The sequence below is a fragment of the Aspergillus foveolatus genome (assembly GCF_047715535.1).
Source record: "Aspergillus foveolatus strain CBS 279.81 unplaced genomic scaffold BDW70scaffold_38, whole genome shotgun sequence".
NCBI classification, from domain to species: domain Eukaryota; kingdom Fungi; phylum Ascomycota; class Eurotiomycetes; order Eurotiales; family Aspergillaceae; genus Aspergillus; species Aspergillus foveolatus.
Window position 1 is genome coordinate 108637 of NW_027396102.1, and position 15530 is coordinate 124166.

At 50.2% G+C, this 15530-nt stretch overlaps 5 protein-coding genes across 5 annotated transcripts; 2 read left to right on the forward strand and 3 right to left on the reverse strand.

The window, feature by feature from the left end:
• Positions 1-320: 320 nt before the first annotated feature.
• Positions 321-1953, forward strand: BDW70DRAFT_169311 (cytochrome P450; the record flags this gene model as incomplete). The annotated part of the gene is made up of 3 exons (XM_073742653.1): positions 321-524; positions 575-959; positions 1010-1953. 3 exons carry the CDS (start codon positions 321-323, stop codon positions 1951-1953), a joined length of 1533 nt encoding a protein of 510 aa, XP_073594303.1.
• A 2061-nt stretch (positions 1954-4014) lies between these two features.
• BDW70DRAFT_161597 (uncharacterized protein) lies at positions 4015-4428 on the reverse strand (the record flags this gene model as incomplete). The annotated part of the gene is made up of 1 exon (XM_073740998.1): positions 4015-4428. One exon carries the CDS (start codon positions 4426-4428, stop codon positions 4015-4017), a length of 414 nt encoding a protein of 137 aa, XP_073594304.1.
• Positions 4429-5213: 785 nt separating this feature from the next.
• hapX (bZIP transcription factor HapX) lies at positions 5214-6979 on the reverse strand. Its single transcript, XM_073744891.1, has 2 exons — positions 6795-6979; positions 5214-6741 (listed from the first exon to the last, which is right to left on the reverse strand). The coding sequence occupies exon 2, from the start codon at positions 6688-6690 to the stop codon at positions 5263-5265; it is 1428 nt and encodes a 475-aa protein (XP_073594305.1). The 5' UTR covers positions 6691-6741; positions 6795-6979; the 3' UTR covers positions 5214-5262.
• Positions 6980-8225: 1246 nt separating this feature from the next.
• On the forward strand, positions 8226-11903 carry BDW70DRAFT_151586 (glycosyl hydrolase family 71-domain-containing protein; the record flags this gene model as incomplete). Its single annotated transcript, XM_073739308.1, has 5 exons — positions 8226-8307; positions 8648-8739; positions 8787-9428; positions 9483-10073; positions 10356-11903. 5 exons carry the CDS (start codon positions 8226-8228, stop codon positions 11901-11903), a joined length of 2955 nt encoding a protein of 984 aa, XP_073594306.1.
• Positions 11904-12295: 392 nt separating this feature from the next.
• BDW70DRAFT_161601 (uncharacterized protein) lies at positions 12296-13719 on the reverse strand (the record flags this gene model as incomplete). Its single annotated transcript, XM_073741000.1, has 5 exons — positions 12296-12747; positions 12806-12873; positions 12929-13302; positions 13360-13464; positions 13519-13719. 5 exons carry the CDS (start codon positions 13717-13719, stop codon positions 12296-12298), a joined length of 1200 nt encoding a protein of 399 aa, XP_073594307.1.
• Between the last annotated feature and the right edge of the window lie 1811 nt (positions 13720-15530).

A 15530-nucleotide genomic window follows, 5' to 3' on the forward strand; every position in this document is an offset into this window, starting at 1 on the left:
TGGGGAGTTCCCAATATGGCGTGGTATCGACGGCGGACCTGATGGTAGGGAGTTGGGCTCTGGGTCTATAGCTGCAACCATGCAGGAGGGTTTTGTACTCTTAAGAGAGAGTAAAGTACCGGAAGACCAGTTGGTATCCATACGCTTTCCGGTCTTGGTTGCAATACTCGGTTACCGACGTCTCGAGGTAACGTCCAGGGTTTCACTACAGTGTTGTTTGGGATCGGGCTGGTCCCTCCTAGGTGATTAAGGAGACAATCTCCTCGCCCGAGGGATCTCTCTCTGCTGCAAATCGTGAGAAAACCCAAGAGTAAAGCATCATGTCGACAGCCTGGACCAACTCATTGATCGCTCTAGCAGTCACCACATTCCTTGTAGCTCTGTTCGTGCTGCTCTATTCCGCGCCTCAATCTGAGATAGACATTCCGCTGGTTCGAGATAGAGGCAGAAGACGATTTAGGGCGTCAACTTTCGTATCGTATTTGTTCAATGCGAACGATATCCTTCAAGAGGCATACGACACGGTTAGTAGCCCCTGTGTCCATTGATGATCCCAGGCCAACCAGCACTATAGTATCTGAAGCACGGCAAAACATGTCGAGTCCCTGACAAGAGTCTGGGGACCATGATCCTGATCCCAAATCGATACACGAAGTGGATGCTATCGCAGCCACAGGGTGTGCTTAACTCGTACGAAGCCATCGCAGAGACCGTCCAGGCCAGATGGACGCTTGGCGATACACGTTACCTCACAGACAATTGGCACCTTGACATGCTCAGAGCCGCTCTGCGGCCATTGAGCAAGACTGGGATTGTCGAGTTTCAGGAGGAATTGGAGCGCAGTATGGCAAATGTCTTGGGCAATGACTACGTGAACTGGAAGAATGTCAATCCAACCATAGCGACGAAGCGAATCATACTGCAAGCCACCACGCGCTACCTTGTTGGATCACCTCTGTGTATGCCAATTCTCTGATCGGCTGCTCTTGTTCGTGCTGACACTACCTAGGCGCCGATGAGCAGTTCCTCCGATGGATCTTGATCTTCATCGAATGGATCACTCCCGTCGGGGAGCTGCTGCGCCTGACGCCCCGAGGGTTGCGCTCGGTCGTCGGCCACATTTTCTCTATACCGCGCTTGGTAGTGATCCTGAAGCTCAAGGCCATCTTGCGGCCACAGTATGACAAGCGTCTTAGCTTCATACGCTCCGGCCAGTCCCCCGAAGATGGACCGCAAGATTACCTTCAGATGATGATGCGAGATCTGTACGAACGCAATAGCGCAGACCTAAACCTTCACTTCATCACGATCAACGTCCTGGTCTTCGGGATAGCCGCCGTTGTTCAGCCCTATATGCTTGCGCCCAGCGTCTTATACGATATCCTCGAGTCTGACGCCGAGTACAATACAATCGCAGAGCTTCAAGAGGAACTGGTCCGCATACTTGGGGAGCCAGCCCAAGGCCAGCGCTGGTCCCAAAACGAGGCGAGGCAGATGACCAAACTCGACAGTGTTTTGCGCGAAGCTCTAAGGACCAACACTCTCGTCAGCCAGACCATGCCGCGAAAGGTCATGGTGGATAGCCTACAGACACCGGATGGGTTTACACTTTCTCGAGGCGCAACAGTGGCACTGCTCGCACGAGCCGTTCAGACTGACCCGGATATCTATCCCAACCCGAGCAAATTCATCCCTTTCCGCCATGCCGTTCCAGGCGGGAAACGATTCGCCGCCACGGGAGAGTATTTTCTGGCTTTCGGGCACGCGAAGCACGCGTGCCCTGGACGGTTTCTCGTGTCTGTTGAGTTAAAAATGCTGGTTGCACATATACTGAGACACTATCACATCGAGCTGCCGGCTGAGTACGGTGGTAAACGGCCAAAAGCAGTTTGGTTTACTGACTTAAAATTACCGCCGCAGCATGGAGTAATCAGGGTCAAGAGGCGTGTATGATGGGCTTTCTATTAGTACTTAGTTGGTGCAATATGTAGACGACGTTTATTCACGGGAAATACAGGGCCGACGAGCGTCCTAGCAGTACTTCTCTCGCTACTCTTTCTCAGTCCCCTATATTGAAAACAGAACTGCCCATCATCCAGGCTGCTCTCTGTCACCAGTGCCATGATTGGTGTCTGAGGCCGGGGGGGCTGGTATCTGCCAGGTAGTCGCGATGCTGGGTTACCTGGATCCGAGCCTTCCGGGCCTCTGACTGCTCTTATAAGTCAAATCCTCCTCAGCTGGAGTGTAAAGCCGAAACATCTACTCCGGCGAAGCATTCCAAACCACTGGTCTCTTCGTTGGTGTCCTGATAATCGGAGTCCGATCAATAAGCAAGTCGTCCTCCTATGATGATATGGCTGCTATGCCAAGCCGTCCCACGCCATCCCTCGTATTGGTAACTGGCTCTGAGCGCTTCACCACTGCAGAACGGAGAGTATTCACAACTTCAGCAGGCTTGTACAGGTCGACAGCATGAGGCCTAGCCAGCCACAAGCGGCTTAGTCAATCGCTTTCGTGTCCAGCGTCGAGCGCCTAGATTCGAGAGCCGGTAGCTCTCTTCGTGACGGTCCTTGATCTTTCTCGCCAGCAGGTTTTCTTCATTGATGACATGACGACTCACCACTTCTTCGAACGCTGTCGGGCTGAAACCATCTATGAGGATAAACGTCTTCAAGCTCTGAGTAGACAACGTGAGTTACAGCCGCTCGGTTTGTCGAGCGCAGAGTTAGTAGAAGATTACATATCATAAGCACTAAGATCCTTAACACCGTGACGGACCTTACGAGTAGTGTCAGATGAGCTACCGGTAGTTCCTATCAGGGCGTCGCCGAAATAAGCAGCATATAAGTGCCCTGATGCCAGAGAGCGAGGTGGAAGACAAGTCGGTGACCGTCTGACTAGATCAAGAACATACGACTGATTGAAGCCAGCTCTTCAGGAGGACCACAGTCACCGTAGTTCTGACACTAACTTCTTTAGAATCTCGTAGGGTTGGGGAGGACGAGGTAGCAGCTGGCTAGTTATCAGAGGTTATACCAAGGGTATATCACGGTAATTGCCAATGGGAGGTCGGACCTGATCTTCTAAAGACCTGCGCAACACAGTAGTCCAGCGTCGACAGCTTGAAATACTCGTCTGGCGGGTCTGATTGCCACCCCTCAGAACGTAGTTCGAAAACTTCATGTTTGGGCATTCTTGTCATATTGGCTGCTATAGATAGAAGGCGCAGCACGGGTTAAGCGAATCGCTGAGGAGGCTGAGGAAGAATCCGTTGCAGAGAACGGCTCGCTGAACGAGGGCGGGAGGCTTATTTCTCTTTTTAACTGAGTCTTAAGGCGAGACACATAGCCAGATACTCTAGCTAACGTCCTGGAAGCGAATGGGCCATGTAAACAGGCGGGTTGCTTTGTGCGTTCTGACTGCAGTTGAAAAGCTCAACGCTCACCTAATAAAACAACCTACCATGCCTCCAGAAGCTTTTTGATGATCAAATACTGCTGAACAGGAGCAGCGCCTTTACTTGCCATTTTAGCTTTGGAGTATTAGGAAATTCGCTATATTTATATAGCTGCATGGGTTTATAATGTTTCTTGTGCAGTTTCTACAGTTAAAAAGCCATATATCTTACACAGAAATACATGCCACTAACTATAAAATTAACCTAAAATAAAGAAAATCACTTGTATAATTGATTCTATTACTAGATTAACAGAGAGTGCCTCCACAAGATATACATATATATAGATACATGTATATAGCTAAGATTCTACTTGTTTCATTGTTATGCCATGACAAAGGATGCTCTGCCCACGATGTTACAGAACAATAACAGTTAATGGAATTGGAGACCATGTTACAGATGTTCGTACAGATAGAACTAAGCATGATGTTTAAGAAGCGGATATAATAGTGACATGACTGGTTATGTGTTTTAATAGAGTGTTAGGAACTACCTTGCCAGGGCAGATCAGCCTGTTAACCAGGTAAGGATACCGATACCATGCAAAGCCAATGCTAAAGCTCGGCCAATCTGATAGCGCATAGCGGGATATTGCTGAGCAAATTGGCATAAGTGTCCTCTTCAGCAAAATTTGGGTTCCATATACAACAGGACTGGGCCTCAGGGATCTCTAGATCTTCAGGAACGACATTGCCCATAATGAGCCGTGTGTTGCGTGCTCGAAGAATTTCGGGATACTGTGGCAAGCGCCCGCACAGGTCGATGATCTCTGAGTTCGTCGCAAAGTCGTAGGAGCAGCGTACAACCCGGTAGACCGCACATCGTGCAGTGGAAGAACTGAGATCATCTGGGACACGTGTTCCCTCGAGAGCGGTAATGCATTGTTCATAGTTGTAGAGGGGATCATTGGTTAAATCGGTGCTTGGCCAAGAGCCATCTGAGCTGCCCTCACTCGCGTCGTCGGGCATGCTGGAGGTTAGGAGGAGTGAAAGGTATTGATACTCAAGTTCCGACTAGATTGGCAGGTTGGAGGGCTGCCTGGGCAATAAACTGCCCTCCGACTTGTTAACAAGTCTACAAGGGTCTATACACGCTTAATCAAGGCTATCTGGTATATATCGAAATATTGTTTTATTAAAATATAGTGGCACTAATAATTTCTTGCTATATATAATTCTTAAAGGGAGAAGCCTATCTTTTATGCTCCTAAATAGTTATAGATAGACTACAGGTAAAAAAGCACGTTTAGCTCGTTAGCGAATTATTATAGATGAAGTTGTTTTTTTTCTTTTTTTGTGCAATTTTTAAGACTGTGTACTAGATGCGTTATATGGGTAGGGTACATGGCTGGAGTACGTAGGCGGAATTATAAAAAAGTACCAACCCGACCATGCCTGAAGGAAAGAGATAAGAGTACGAAAAGCACACGAACGCCGTCATTCACCCGTCTAATCATAATATACCACTCCAGGTGAGTAAACCAACAGGATATGCATGTGCAGCGTAACATATCCAACCCAGACTCGCCTAGCCGAGTGTGCAGTAACCCCAATCCTGGTCGTATCCCTTCTATGTGGGATTTTATTTTTTTTTGTTTGCCATCCCAGGTCCTGTTCTAGAGACCGGATCACTCGAACAGGGTCGTCTGTCCCTGTTTGGAGATGGTTGGCCTCAAGTTCCTCCATGGAGGGAAGATTCGTATAATACAAACTCAGACGTGAATGAGTCAGGTTTGGGTATCATAACGTGGAAAGAAAAGAGAAAAAACGAATGAGGTCTGCGAGAAAAGACGAGCCAGGAGTCTATTTGTCAGCAAATCTTCGGTCAAAGTAACGCAGCACGCCCATTACACTAGCTGCCTCCACCTCCATCGCGGCTCGCGAGGCGGGTGTAGTCTGGCTAACATCTCTGGGATTGGGGAGGGTATGAAGTTTTGGCAGCCAAGATGCAAGTTCGTCGCTAGCGCGGGAGAAGTTCGGGTGTCGGGAGAGGGTCGTGAATGCGTCGGCGCAGGATAAGGTGAGTGGTGTGGCTGAGCGATCGGTATTTGAACGGCGGGGTGCTGACGAGCGGCCCTGACTCTGGCAGCATCCACCGTCGCGACCTTTGCCGCCGCAGCATCCAGACGGGGTGCCGCTAGCGGAGCGGGAAGCCGCCAGGGTCTTGCAAAATAGGGTTCTTCGAGGATCTGAGAGGCATGCGGCACATGTTCCCGGCCCATTAGCGCAGGGATTGGCAGCGGTTGCCTGGCTTATGGGCGGCAGAGTGACGTTATCTGAGCGTACATCACTATCAGATGGAGGAGGTGTGAACTGGGAGATGTTCTGGATTGGTGCTAGACGGTTGTTCTCAAAAGTGCTGTTTCGTCGGCGTTCTTCCTCCTGTGCAGCCATCTCTGCACAGATGCAGGGCGTGCCATCCTGGCAGAATCCGCAGGGGTCGACCGGCGGAGAGGCAACCGGGCTAGCAGCAGTGTCTTCTTCATGGTGAGGTGCAGCGAACCGGGTGGTGAAGTCGATCTCCATCTCTTCCGGCTCGGGCTTGATCTTTGGCTCTGGAGCGTGGTTCATCTCAATGGCGGGCATTCCAAACGCATCTTCAATGCATTGACAGTGCGAGGTGGAACACCGGTTGCAGCCCAATGGAACTCCCTCTCCCAATTCGGACCGGCGGTCTACCGGTGAGCTCTTTTCCACCTCCATACGAGAGGATCTTGACGAACGAGGCGGGAGGGGCACGGCATCGGTGCCGGAGGTGTTCTTCTCCGGCAGCGATGATCGCAACTCCTTGACCAGTGTCTCCCGCGCGGCCCGCTCAACGGAAACCTCTTTCTCGAGAGCATGGCATCGGTCGCGCCACCATCCCATCTCGGTCCGACACTGTTCAACCTCCCGCGAGAGGTTCGCGATTTGCTCCTTGAACGTAGCGACGTGAATCTCATGGTCGTCCTCGATGCACTTGATCTGGTCCTCGAGTTCACTGACACGGGCAGCTCGGCGTTCTCGAAAAGCTCGCTGGGCAGCACGATTCTGGGCCTTGCGCTTTGTTGGAGGCGTGTCTGTGGCCGGCTTGCGACCTGGCTTAGGACGGGGGGGAATAATCCATTCCTTCGAAGTGACGGAACCGGGCGTGCCGGGACCGGGTGACGGCGACACAGTGGGCTTGGCAACCAACGCGGGGGCCAAGGGAGCAGCCGAAGGCGCGATGGCGAGCGCTGGCTGAGCTGCCATGATCTGGACAACAGCTATATCTAAGTATCTATAGCTCCCTTAAAATGGACTCTGAGCTGAGGTTAGCTGGCTGTGAAGTCATATGGTGCGACGGGAAGGCGAACAGCTGGGAGTGGTGGTGAATTGCCGCTTCGGCCGGAGGAGCGGAAGTGCGGCCTTCAGCAGAAGCGAGCGGGCGGAGGACACAAGAGTGCTGAAAGAAGTGATGTTATGTATGAAACGTTTAACATCGAAAGAGAAATAAAAATAACTGGGTGGGATTGGAGAGTAAGAAAAGGGAAGATGGAAAGATGTAGGTTCAGGATAGGTCGGCTTTTGTCGGGTGGGAGAAGAACTGGTTTTATCATGAGCGAAGCACACGCTGCGGAATGATCTGATTAGATTGATAAAAATTCTCGTGCGGTCCGTACTCCATACCATCCGATTCCGGAGCAAAAATGCCTTGACTGCTGGTGGGTTGGTGGAACGGGTTATCCGATCCTGATTGGGTCAAGTGCGTAGGGTTAAGTCACTGGAGCGCATCAACGGCCACAGGCTACGGTTGTTTGCTCATCCATTTTGCAGCTGTAAGTGGACGTACCGGGGCGCGACTCCCGAGGTCCGTCTTTCTTTTATTACTCCCAAGACTTCCTGGAATTCCATAATTTAAGGTTGAGCTCTGTCATCTTGAGATCAATATCACGCATTATCCTTCCCTTTGATAAATTGTCTGAAGATGATCTCGGTTCGAAGTTAACTGATCTCCCCGCTCAAATGCTGTTGTCGTGACATGACGATTCAGTCTTTGCCGACTATGGTCGGTCTGTTTTTTATCTTATCTGATCAACCCGCCTTTCCTTTTTTGGACGCCCACGCCCTCCACCCCCAACAGACTGAGCAATGATACCAGCGCACTGGAAACCTCTCTGGATGAATGGGAAAAAAAATTCTATTTCCCTTTACTAAGAGCTCTGTAATATGCCAATGAAGGCGTCTCTCGCGGGCCCCGCGGCAGACACGGCTCCAACGTAAATGGCAAATGCTGCACTCCATGCGCCGGCTCTGACCACCGAAAAACGGCGAGAGATGATTTCTCCCGCCACTTCAAGCTGGCGGGAGGGGCTATATTGTGCCATTTGGTTCTTCTGGAATTGGAGGTATCCGAGTGGCCCTACTTTAGTGCTTATCGCGGTGTTGACTATTGCCAGGTGTCAGGTGCGAGTATGTAAGCAAAGTAAGCAAATATTTAAATTATGCAAGGCCTGTCCTTTTGCAGGGATATCTGTAACACGGGAGAGATATATATGATAAACTGATGCTTCAGAGATTTACCCAATGGGTTTCGTGGATACAGTTGTATATACTCTGTCAGATGGAGTTTTGGTGGTGCCAAGATGCCGAGACGTGTCTTATTTATCCCCTCATTCTCTCTCGTAACAACCTGCTGAAAAGTGGAAACAAAAGACAAACGTGCGTAATACAAAGGTAGACTTGGATTAACGTTGGCATCATTCATGCCTAGCTATACTCGATTGAATGCTTGAGCCGCGTGCAGAATGAAGCGCCTGGATCGTCTCCTGCGGCACGTCCATGCCAGAGCGAAACCCCAACAACCGCCCTCGAGCAATGATAGTCAAGGTTGGTGAAATCCCATTTTAATATGATTTCTCAACTATGGACTGTTTCACTTTCCCATTTTCTGGTCGTCTTTGCTCGTCTTTGCTCATTCTCCTTCCCGAGCTGGAATGGCTCAGGCCGCTCTCTATTTGCCCACTCGGTCGGCGTCAAGTATAGCCAATTCTTGGACAATACTCGATGAATTTGCCTGATGGAGAGAAAGTGTATGCAACGAAACGTCCTAGAGTCTAGGATGGTTAAAAAGCTTCCAATGATCCTATCTCTTATTGCTTCTTATGATCAGTGTCCAACAAGATGCTCATCCAACATTTTTTACCAATATCTCTAGTTCTGTCATTAGTGGATTCTCAGCCCCCGAATGCCTTCGCCCAGGATGTGCCACAAACGCCTATCGCTTCCTCAGAGCCGCTGAGTGTCTTCGCCCATTTTCTGGTAAGTGACGCCCCGAGACGAAACTTCAAGCTGTGTTGACGGTTCAGGTTGGAGTTGCAGGGTCCATGTCACCAGCCGAGTGGGAGCACGACATCATCGCAGCCCAGGAAGCTCACATAGACGGATTCGCCCTGAACATCGCTCCGCAAGACGATTACACCGACCGGGTCCTGCAGACAGCTTATGAGGCTGCGGAGAGAATAGGCAACTTCTCGCTTTTCATCTCATTTGACTATGAATCCGGGGGCGCATGGCCCATAGATCGGGTCATCAGCATAATCAACAAGTACAAGAGCAGGCAAGCCCAGTATCTTTACAAGGGAAAACCATTGGTATCCACCTTTGAGGGCTCGAAGAGCTCGAGTGACTGGCCAGCCATAAAACAAGCTACAGGCTGCGTGTTTGTTCCGTCGTGGACGAGTCTCTCCCCTTCGCGACTTTACACTGTTCACGGTACAATTGACGGTGCCTTCAGCTGGGACGCTTGGCCGGTTGGAGCACAAGAGAAGGATACGTCAAGCGACAAGGCGTGGATGAATGCGCTTTCTGGCAAGCCGTACATGATGGCTGTTTCTCCGTGGTTCTACACGAACCTTCCCCAGTGGAATAAGAACTGGCTGTGGCGTGGCGATGATTTGTGGCACTACCGCTGGCAACAAGTAATTGACTTGCAGCCGGCAATGGTTCAGGTAAGCAAAGGAATCTTCTGAACGCGAATGTGCTGACAAGGCTGCTCTATGCAGATTCTTAGCTGGAACGACTACGGAGAAGCGCATTATATCGGACCCATCTATGAGCCAGGCATTCCAGAGGGGGCGTCATGGTTCGTGAAGGGATGTCCCCACGACGCCTGGCGGGAATTTCTACCTCATTATATCGACGCCTATCGTCGACGGAGTGCGATGTTCCGCGAACGCGCGTTGAATCCCGCCGCGGTAACTTCGTACGCTCCTAGACGTCCTCTCTCATATACGGACAAGATCGTGTATTGGTATCGACTTAACCCAAGTCACTCTGGAAGCGCTGATGGCACGACAGGGAATAACCCGAATATGGGCCAGCCTGGATTGGACCCGGGAGAAGTGTCGCAGGATCGAGTGTTTGTCAGCGCGCTGGTCACAGAGCCAAGCCAGGTGCATATTCAGATTGGGAATGCAGCACCTAGAGTCTTGCTTGCAAAAGAGTCCGGAGTAAATCACTATTCCGTGCCTTTCGACGGACATTCAGGGTCGGTGAGGATTGCGATTGTCCGACATGGTAGAGAAGTTGAGACCGCAACAGGGCCTGCTATAACGGAAGAGTGCACGGACGGCAAAGTAAATTGGAATGCATTTGTAGGATCAAGTTAATCGATTAAAAAATTGTACTAGAGACAAAAAGTGTGGGATAAATGCAACGTGAATAAGTTGTATGATGTTGCAATATCGGGCCTGTTATCGCCAGGCCCGGCCTCCCAGCCACTGATAAGCGTCACTCCTCAGTTCTCCGCATGACCGCATCTTCCTTCGCTTCTTCTCCAACTCTCCTCTTCGTCGGTGTTCTCCTCACAATCTCCCTTGTTTCCGTATCCTTAATCTCTTTATTACATTTTTGTTGATCTTCTGAACATGGCCAAGAAAAATTTGTCTGACATCCACCACCACCAGTCTAACCTGGCTTACCGCCAGCATGCCCATCTGCCTGAAACCCTCCACCTCAACTACCAGCCTCCTGCTACTGCAGCCCCCGCCGCACACCCCAGCCCGACCCCAGAGGCAATCAACCCCGACGATTACTCGCAGGCGTACTGCGATTTTATGACGGAGCATCCCACCATTTTCCACGCAGTCGATGGCTTCTCTAAGCAACTCGAAAGCAAGGGATACAAGTACCTATCCGAGCGGGAATTATGGACGCCGCAGCTCAAACGCGGGGGAAAATACTATACGACTCGCAATGGAAGCTCATTGATTGCGTTCTCTGTTGGCCCCGAGTACAAGAGTGGGAATGGCCTTGCTATCATCGCCGGCCACATTGACGCCCTCACGGCGAAGCTCAAGCCCGTCTCAAAACTCCCCAATAAAGCTGGCTACATTCAGCTGGGAGTTGCTCCGTATGCCGGCGGTCTGGGCAAGACATGGTGGGACCGTGATTTGTCCATCGGCGGAAAGGTTCTCGTTCGTAACGCTAGCACCGGCAAGGTTGAATCCAAGCTAGTCAAGTTGGACTGGCCGATTGCTCGCATCCCAACGCTAGCCGAACACTTTGGGGTTCCTTCGCAGGGACCATTCAACAAGGAAACACAAATGGTGCCTATCATTGGAGTGGACAACTCTGATCTTTTCCAGTCTACCACTCCGGCGGCAGACGAGGGCATCGAACCCGGCACCTTCGCCTCTACGCAGCCCCCAAAACTCGTCAAAGTGATCTCCAAGGAACTTGGAATCACAAACTACAGCAGTATTCTCAGCTGGGAGCTAGAACTTTATGACAGCCAGCCTGCACGTATCGGCGGTATTGACAAGGATTTTATCTTCGCCGGCCGCATCGATGACAAGCTCTGCTGCTACGCCGCACAGGAAGCCCTCATGGCTACCTCCGACCACACCTCTCCCTCTTCCATCAAGATGGTCGGTTACTTTGATGATGAGGAAATTGGTAGCTTGCTCCGTCAGGGTGCCCGCTCCAACTTCATGTCTAGCGTCATCGAACGCATTACGCAATCCTTTGCAACATCATATGGACCTGATCTCCTCGCCCAAACCGTTGCAAAGAGCTTCCTTATCTCTTCTGATGTTATCCACGCTGTCAATCCCAACTTCCTGAATGTCTATCTCGAGAACCACGCGCCTCGTCTCAATGTCGGCGTCTCTGTCTCCGCAGACTCAAACGGCCACATGACTACCGATAGTGTCAGCTACGGCTTCATTAAGCGCGTTGCAGAGAAGTGCGACTCTCAGCTGCAGGTCTTTCAGATCCGAAATGACTCCCGGAGCGGCGGAACCATTGGGCCCATGACCAGCTCGCGGATTGGAATGAGGGCCATTGATGTCGGTATCCCACAGTTGAGCATGCATAGTATTCGCGCCACCACGGGGAGTCGCGATCCTGGATTGGGTGTCAAGCTGTTCAAGGGGTTCTTTGATTACTTTGAAGAGGTGGATCGTGAATTTTCTGATTTTTAGATTGTGACTCTGGTTTTCTGTCGGAGGGTACTGTCGCACCGCTTGGTCATGTCTACTTTGGCTTGCATGATTTTGGTGCTACGATTGAAATGCTTGGGCATTGAGAACCTCAATTAGAATGGTGACTTCTTTGTATACGGGGTTTGGAGTCCGTCTATAGAGGCATGTGTAAGGATGAAAATCGAATCCTACATAATTCGAGGCTATGCTCTTGAACAGACAGCATCTAGACTCTAAGCACGTCAAACCATATTATCAATCAGGAGCCTTCCATCTATGCAATTCTCCACCCGGCACAAATCTCAGCAGTAAGCCCTGTATTCTACTTCTTGCCTGCCAGACGAATGCGTCGTTCTCACCAGCGTCCCAACGACAGTTGCATCATCCTCACTCTAATCAGCCCCATCTCCTTCTAGTTCCACCCCAGCTCTTGGAGCAGTCCGGGCAATGCTCTCGCGACACTTACCGTCATGATCCCCTACATAAACACCCGGCTTCGCAGCCCCAGCCCCAGCCCCATTCAAGGCCAAAAGCCTAGCCCGATCCGCATCCCACTCACAAGTCCCATATTCCAAATCATTGATGTGCGCTGTAATTGTAGTAGAGATGCCCATTCCCCCAATGCTCCAGAAAGCTGGCGGCCGGAGTTCTTGCCCATCTGTAAGCGCTAGGTTCCGAGATAGTCTCTTGGACTTGGATTTCGATCTGGATCTGGGGTTGTTGTGCGAGGAGAGGAGTTGTGGAATCATACGGGAAAGCAGGGGCCGCAGAGTCGGTAGGCAGGCGCAGACTATACCGACATTGCATTCCACTGCGGACCAGGTTGCGGCACCGACGTTGTCATCTGCTTCGTCATTAGTAGAGTTTTTGGGGGGGGAGGGGGGTTTGATGGAGGGACGTACAGGTTGGGTCCGAAGAGTCGGCGATTCTTTTTAGGGATATTAAGCGGCAAATGCTTGTTATGCAGACGCTAGAATACTCAGGATTAGCAGATGCATACAGTGACTATGGAGGGGAAAACGTACAAACCCCCCACCGCAAAAATTGCAATAAGCGCAACTTTCTGCTTCCTTGGCAAATCAAGACTATACAAGGCAGGTATAGGGATAACTAGGATAGCAAGATCCGTCGCAATATGCATTGAAGCATTGGAGAACCACAGAGCCTTCGAGCTGAGACATGATCCCGGGATTGTTGGGTCCCAGAAACGAGCTACGGGTATGCAGTTCAAGAACCCGCTGAGCACAGCCCATGTGCCGTACGTGACAAGGATCCCTATCATGGTCCAGCAAATGCGGCGCATGCATCTGGACGGAAAGACGCGAAAGTATTGCATTAGGATCGATGCCTTCGCGCAGAGGAGCGCGGCGTTGTAAAAAGGGATGCTTAACCAAAAGGCCTGTTCAACTCATTTGTTAGATCGCGGTCAACTGAGCCGTACGGCTAATATAGGTACCTTCATCTGCTTTAGAAGGATCGGAGTGGGGATGTCGACCAAGTGCATGCCCATACCATTTAGAGCTTCCACTATGAAGGAAGACATGAAGAAGAATGAGAGGATCTGTCTAGATTTATTAGCAGTTGTTGTAGTTGTACAATTTGCCATATGCTGTACCAAAGCAATTATTATCATCCAGTCATTGGGTTCCATTCGTTTAATCAGCTTTGTCCGGGTGTATACTCGAGCGAGGACTAAGAATGCCGCGAGGCTAGTAAAGACGATACTGATAACCAAACCCTGAGTTCCGGGAGGAGAAAGATAACTCTTCACTTGCTCGTTGCGAGGAATGATCCAATATCGAAGTGATACTGCCATGATTGCACATGAATAGGGTCAACGAACGACTTCTGGTTGAGTAATTGACTGTTCAGGCTAGGCCTTATCATCGGTATAACAGGAGCTGCAGGAGGAAATATAACATTAACGGCAAGGAGCCTGATGAAATCATCGAATGAAGGACCAGGAAAGCCTGAAAGGATAAACACACAACATCTTGTGGTCAAAGGCGTCAATAGAAATAGAATAATGAACAGGTCACAAGTAGCTTAAACGGAATCCATCTTTCGAGTTGAATGACTGAAGGAAAGCCAATACCTGAAGAGACGATAAAGCAAGGGCGAGAAATAAGCATACAATCAAAGCTTTAGACAAATGAGGAAAGACTTCAAAGTTGGGTTGCCCAGACACGGACTCCGATTGATTGACAGGGCTGGACCTGATGGCCACAAATGTGAGAAACTCAAACTTTTTCCGGAGACTGGCGCTGATTGAATTGATGACTCGTATAAACCGCTACCAATATCTTGTACTGTCGGGAAAAGATTGGCGAGTAAGAGATGTTCATTGGACAGTCAAAAACTGGACATTTCAGAACTCTGCTGCTGCATGGACGGAGACTGGTCTCACGAGGTGTACGTCCCATGCAAAGCGCATATCATAGGCTAATCCGGAGAGTTTGCTGCTCTGGAATATAAATTGAAGAGTGAGTCTTGCAGGAAGCTACATGCGAGCCGTTCTTGATCCTAGAAGGGCTGTGACGGAGGATCTGATGGGTGATATGCTTTCGGCAAGCCTGCCTATGATGCAGCACGCGCCCGAGGGTATGGATTGACTGAGACATAATGTAGAGTTATCTTTGTCCAGACTTTGACCCGGAACAGTATGTCGTCTTGAGTTATTCATATCGTTGGAGTCAAGGTGTCGGAACCTGTCAAACGTGATACCTCGATATCGTCGGCTTCTGCAGCGTCCGGTACCAAGTAGAGTGTTGAAGTCGCGTCATGGCGCATGCACATACATGTCATCCTGAAAAAAACCCATTTTTCTATTCCTGGTGTTTAGTTCAAGGTACGAATTCTTGGAAAAAATAGCCGAACAGATGTCCTGATTCGTGGGAAGAAAGTGGATGTATCATCTTGGGTTTCCAGAGAACTGTGGCTTTCCTGGCCATAGTGTCTGGAACTTCAGCAAGCAACATAGGGCCTATCTGATCAGGCTTGAATGCCTGCTATCATCCGATCGAATATCACACGTGTCGAATTCTCCGAGCAGCATACGTGACGTCCAATTTCCGTATCTGGAGCTCTTCACGTCCTCCACCGCATCCAGGCGTATATATTCAAGGGTGGACTTGCGCTATCTCAGGGTCAGCTAGTCAATTGAAAAGATCCTCTGCTATTCGAGAAAGCGATAAGTATCATCTCGAGCAACAGCCGCGAGGCTTTCGAGGAGACTTACCAACAACGGGCGAACGTCAGGTAACAGCGATTTATACTGTCATGCTAAGAAGAAGCCATAGATAGGGGCTAGCCACAGTCTGAGCAGAGTAGAGTAGGATAACTGAAGAAAAAGGTTGCCCTTGAGCATGACGGTCGGGCACAGTATATGTTGTCAGCCGCTCGATTAGGGTAGAGCAAACCGAAATTTACAGAAACCTGTGCAGCTCCGTCAAGCTGGAGCCACAAACTATATGCTTGAGAAAAGGGCCAATGTGTGGCTAGACAATAAGTAACACGGTTGAGGAGTTGCAATTCATAGCTGGAGAGCCTAATATACTGTGAGTCTACTCCGTTCTGCGCACTGCTCCTATAGAGTGCCGATAAGATAAAGGTACCGCACGGGCCACT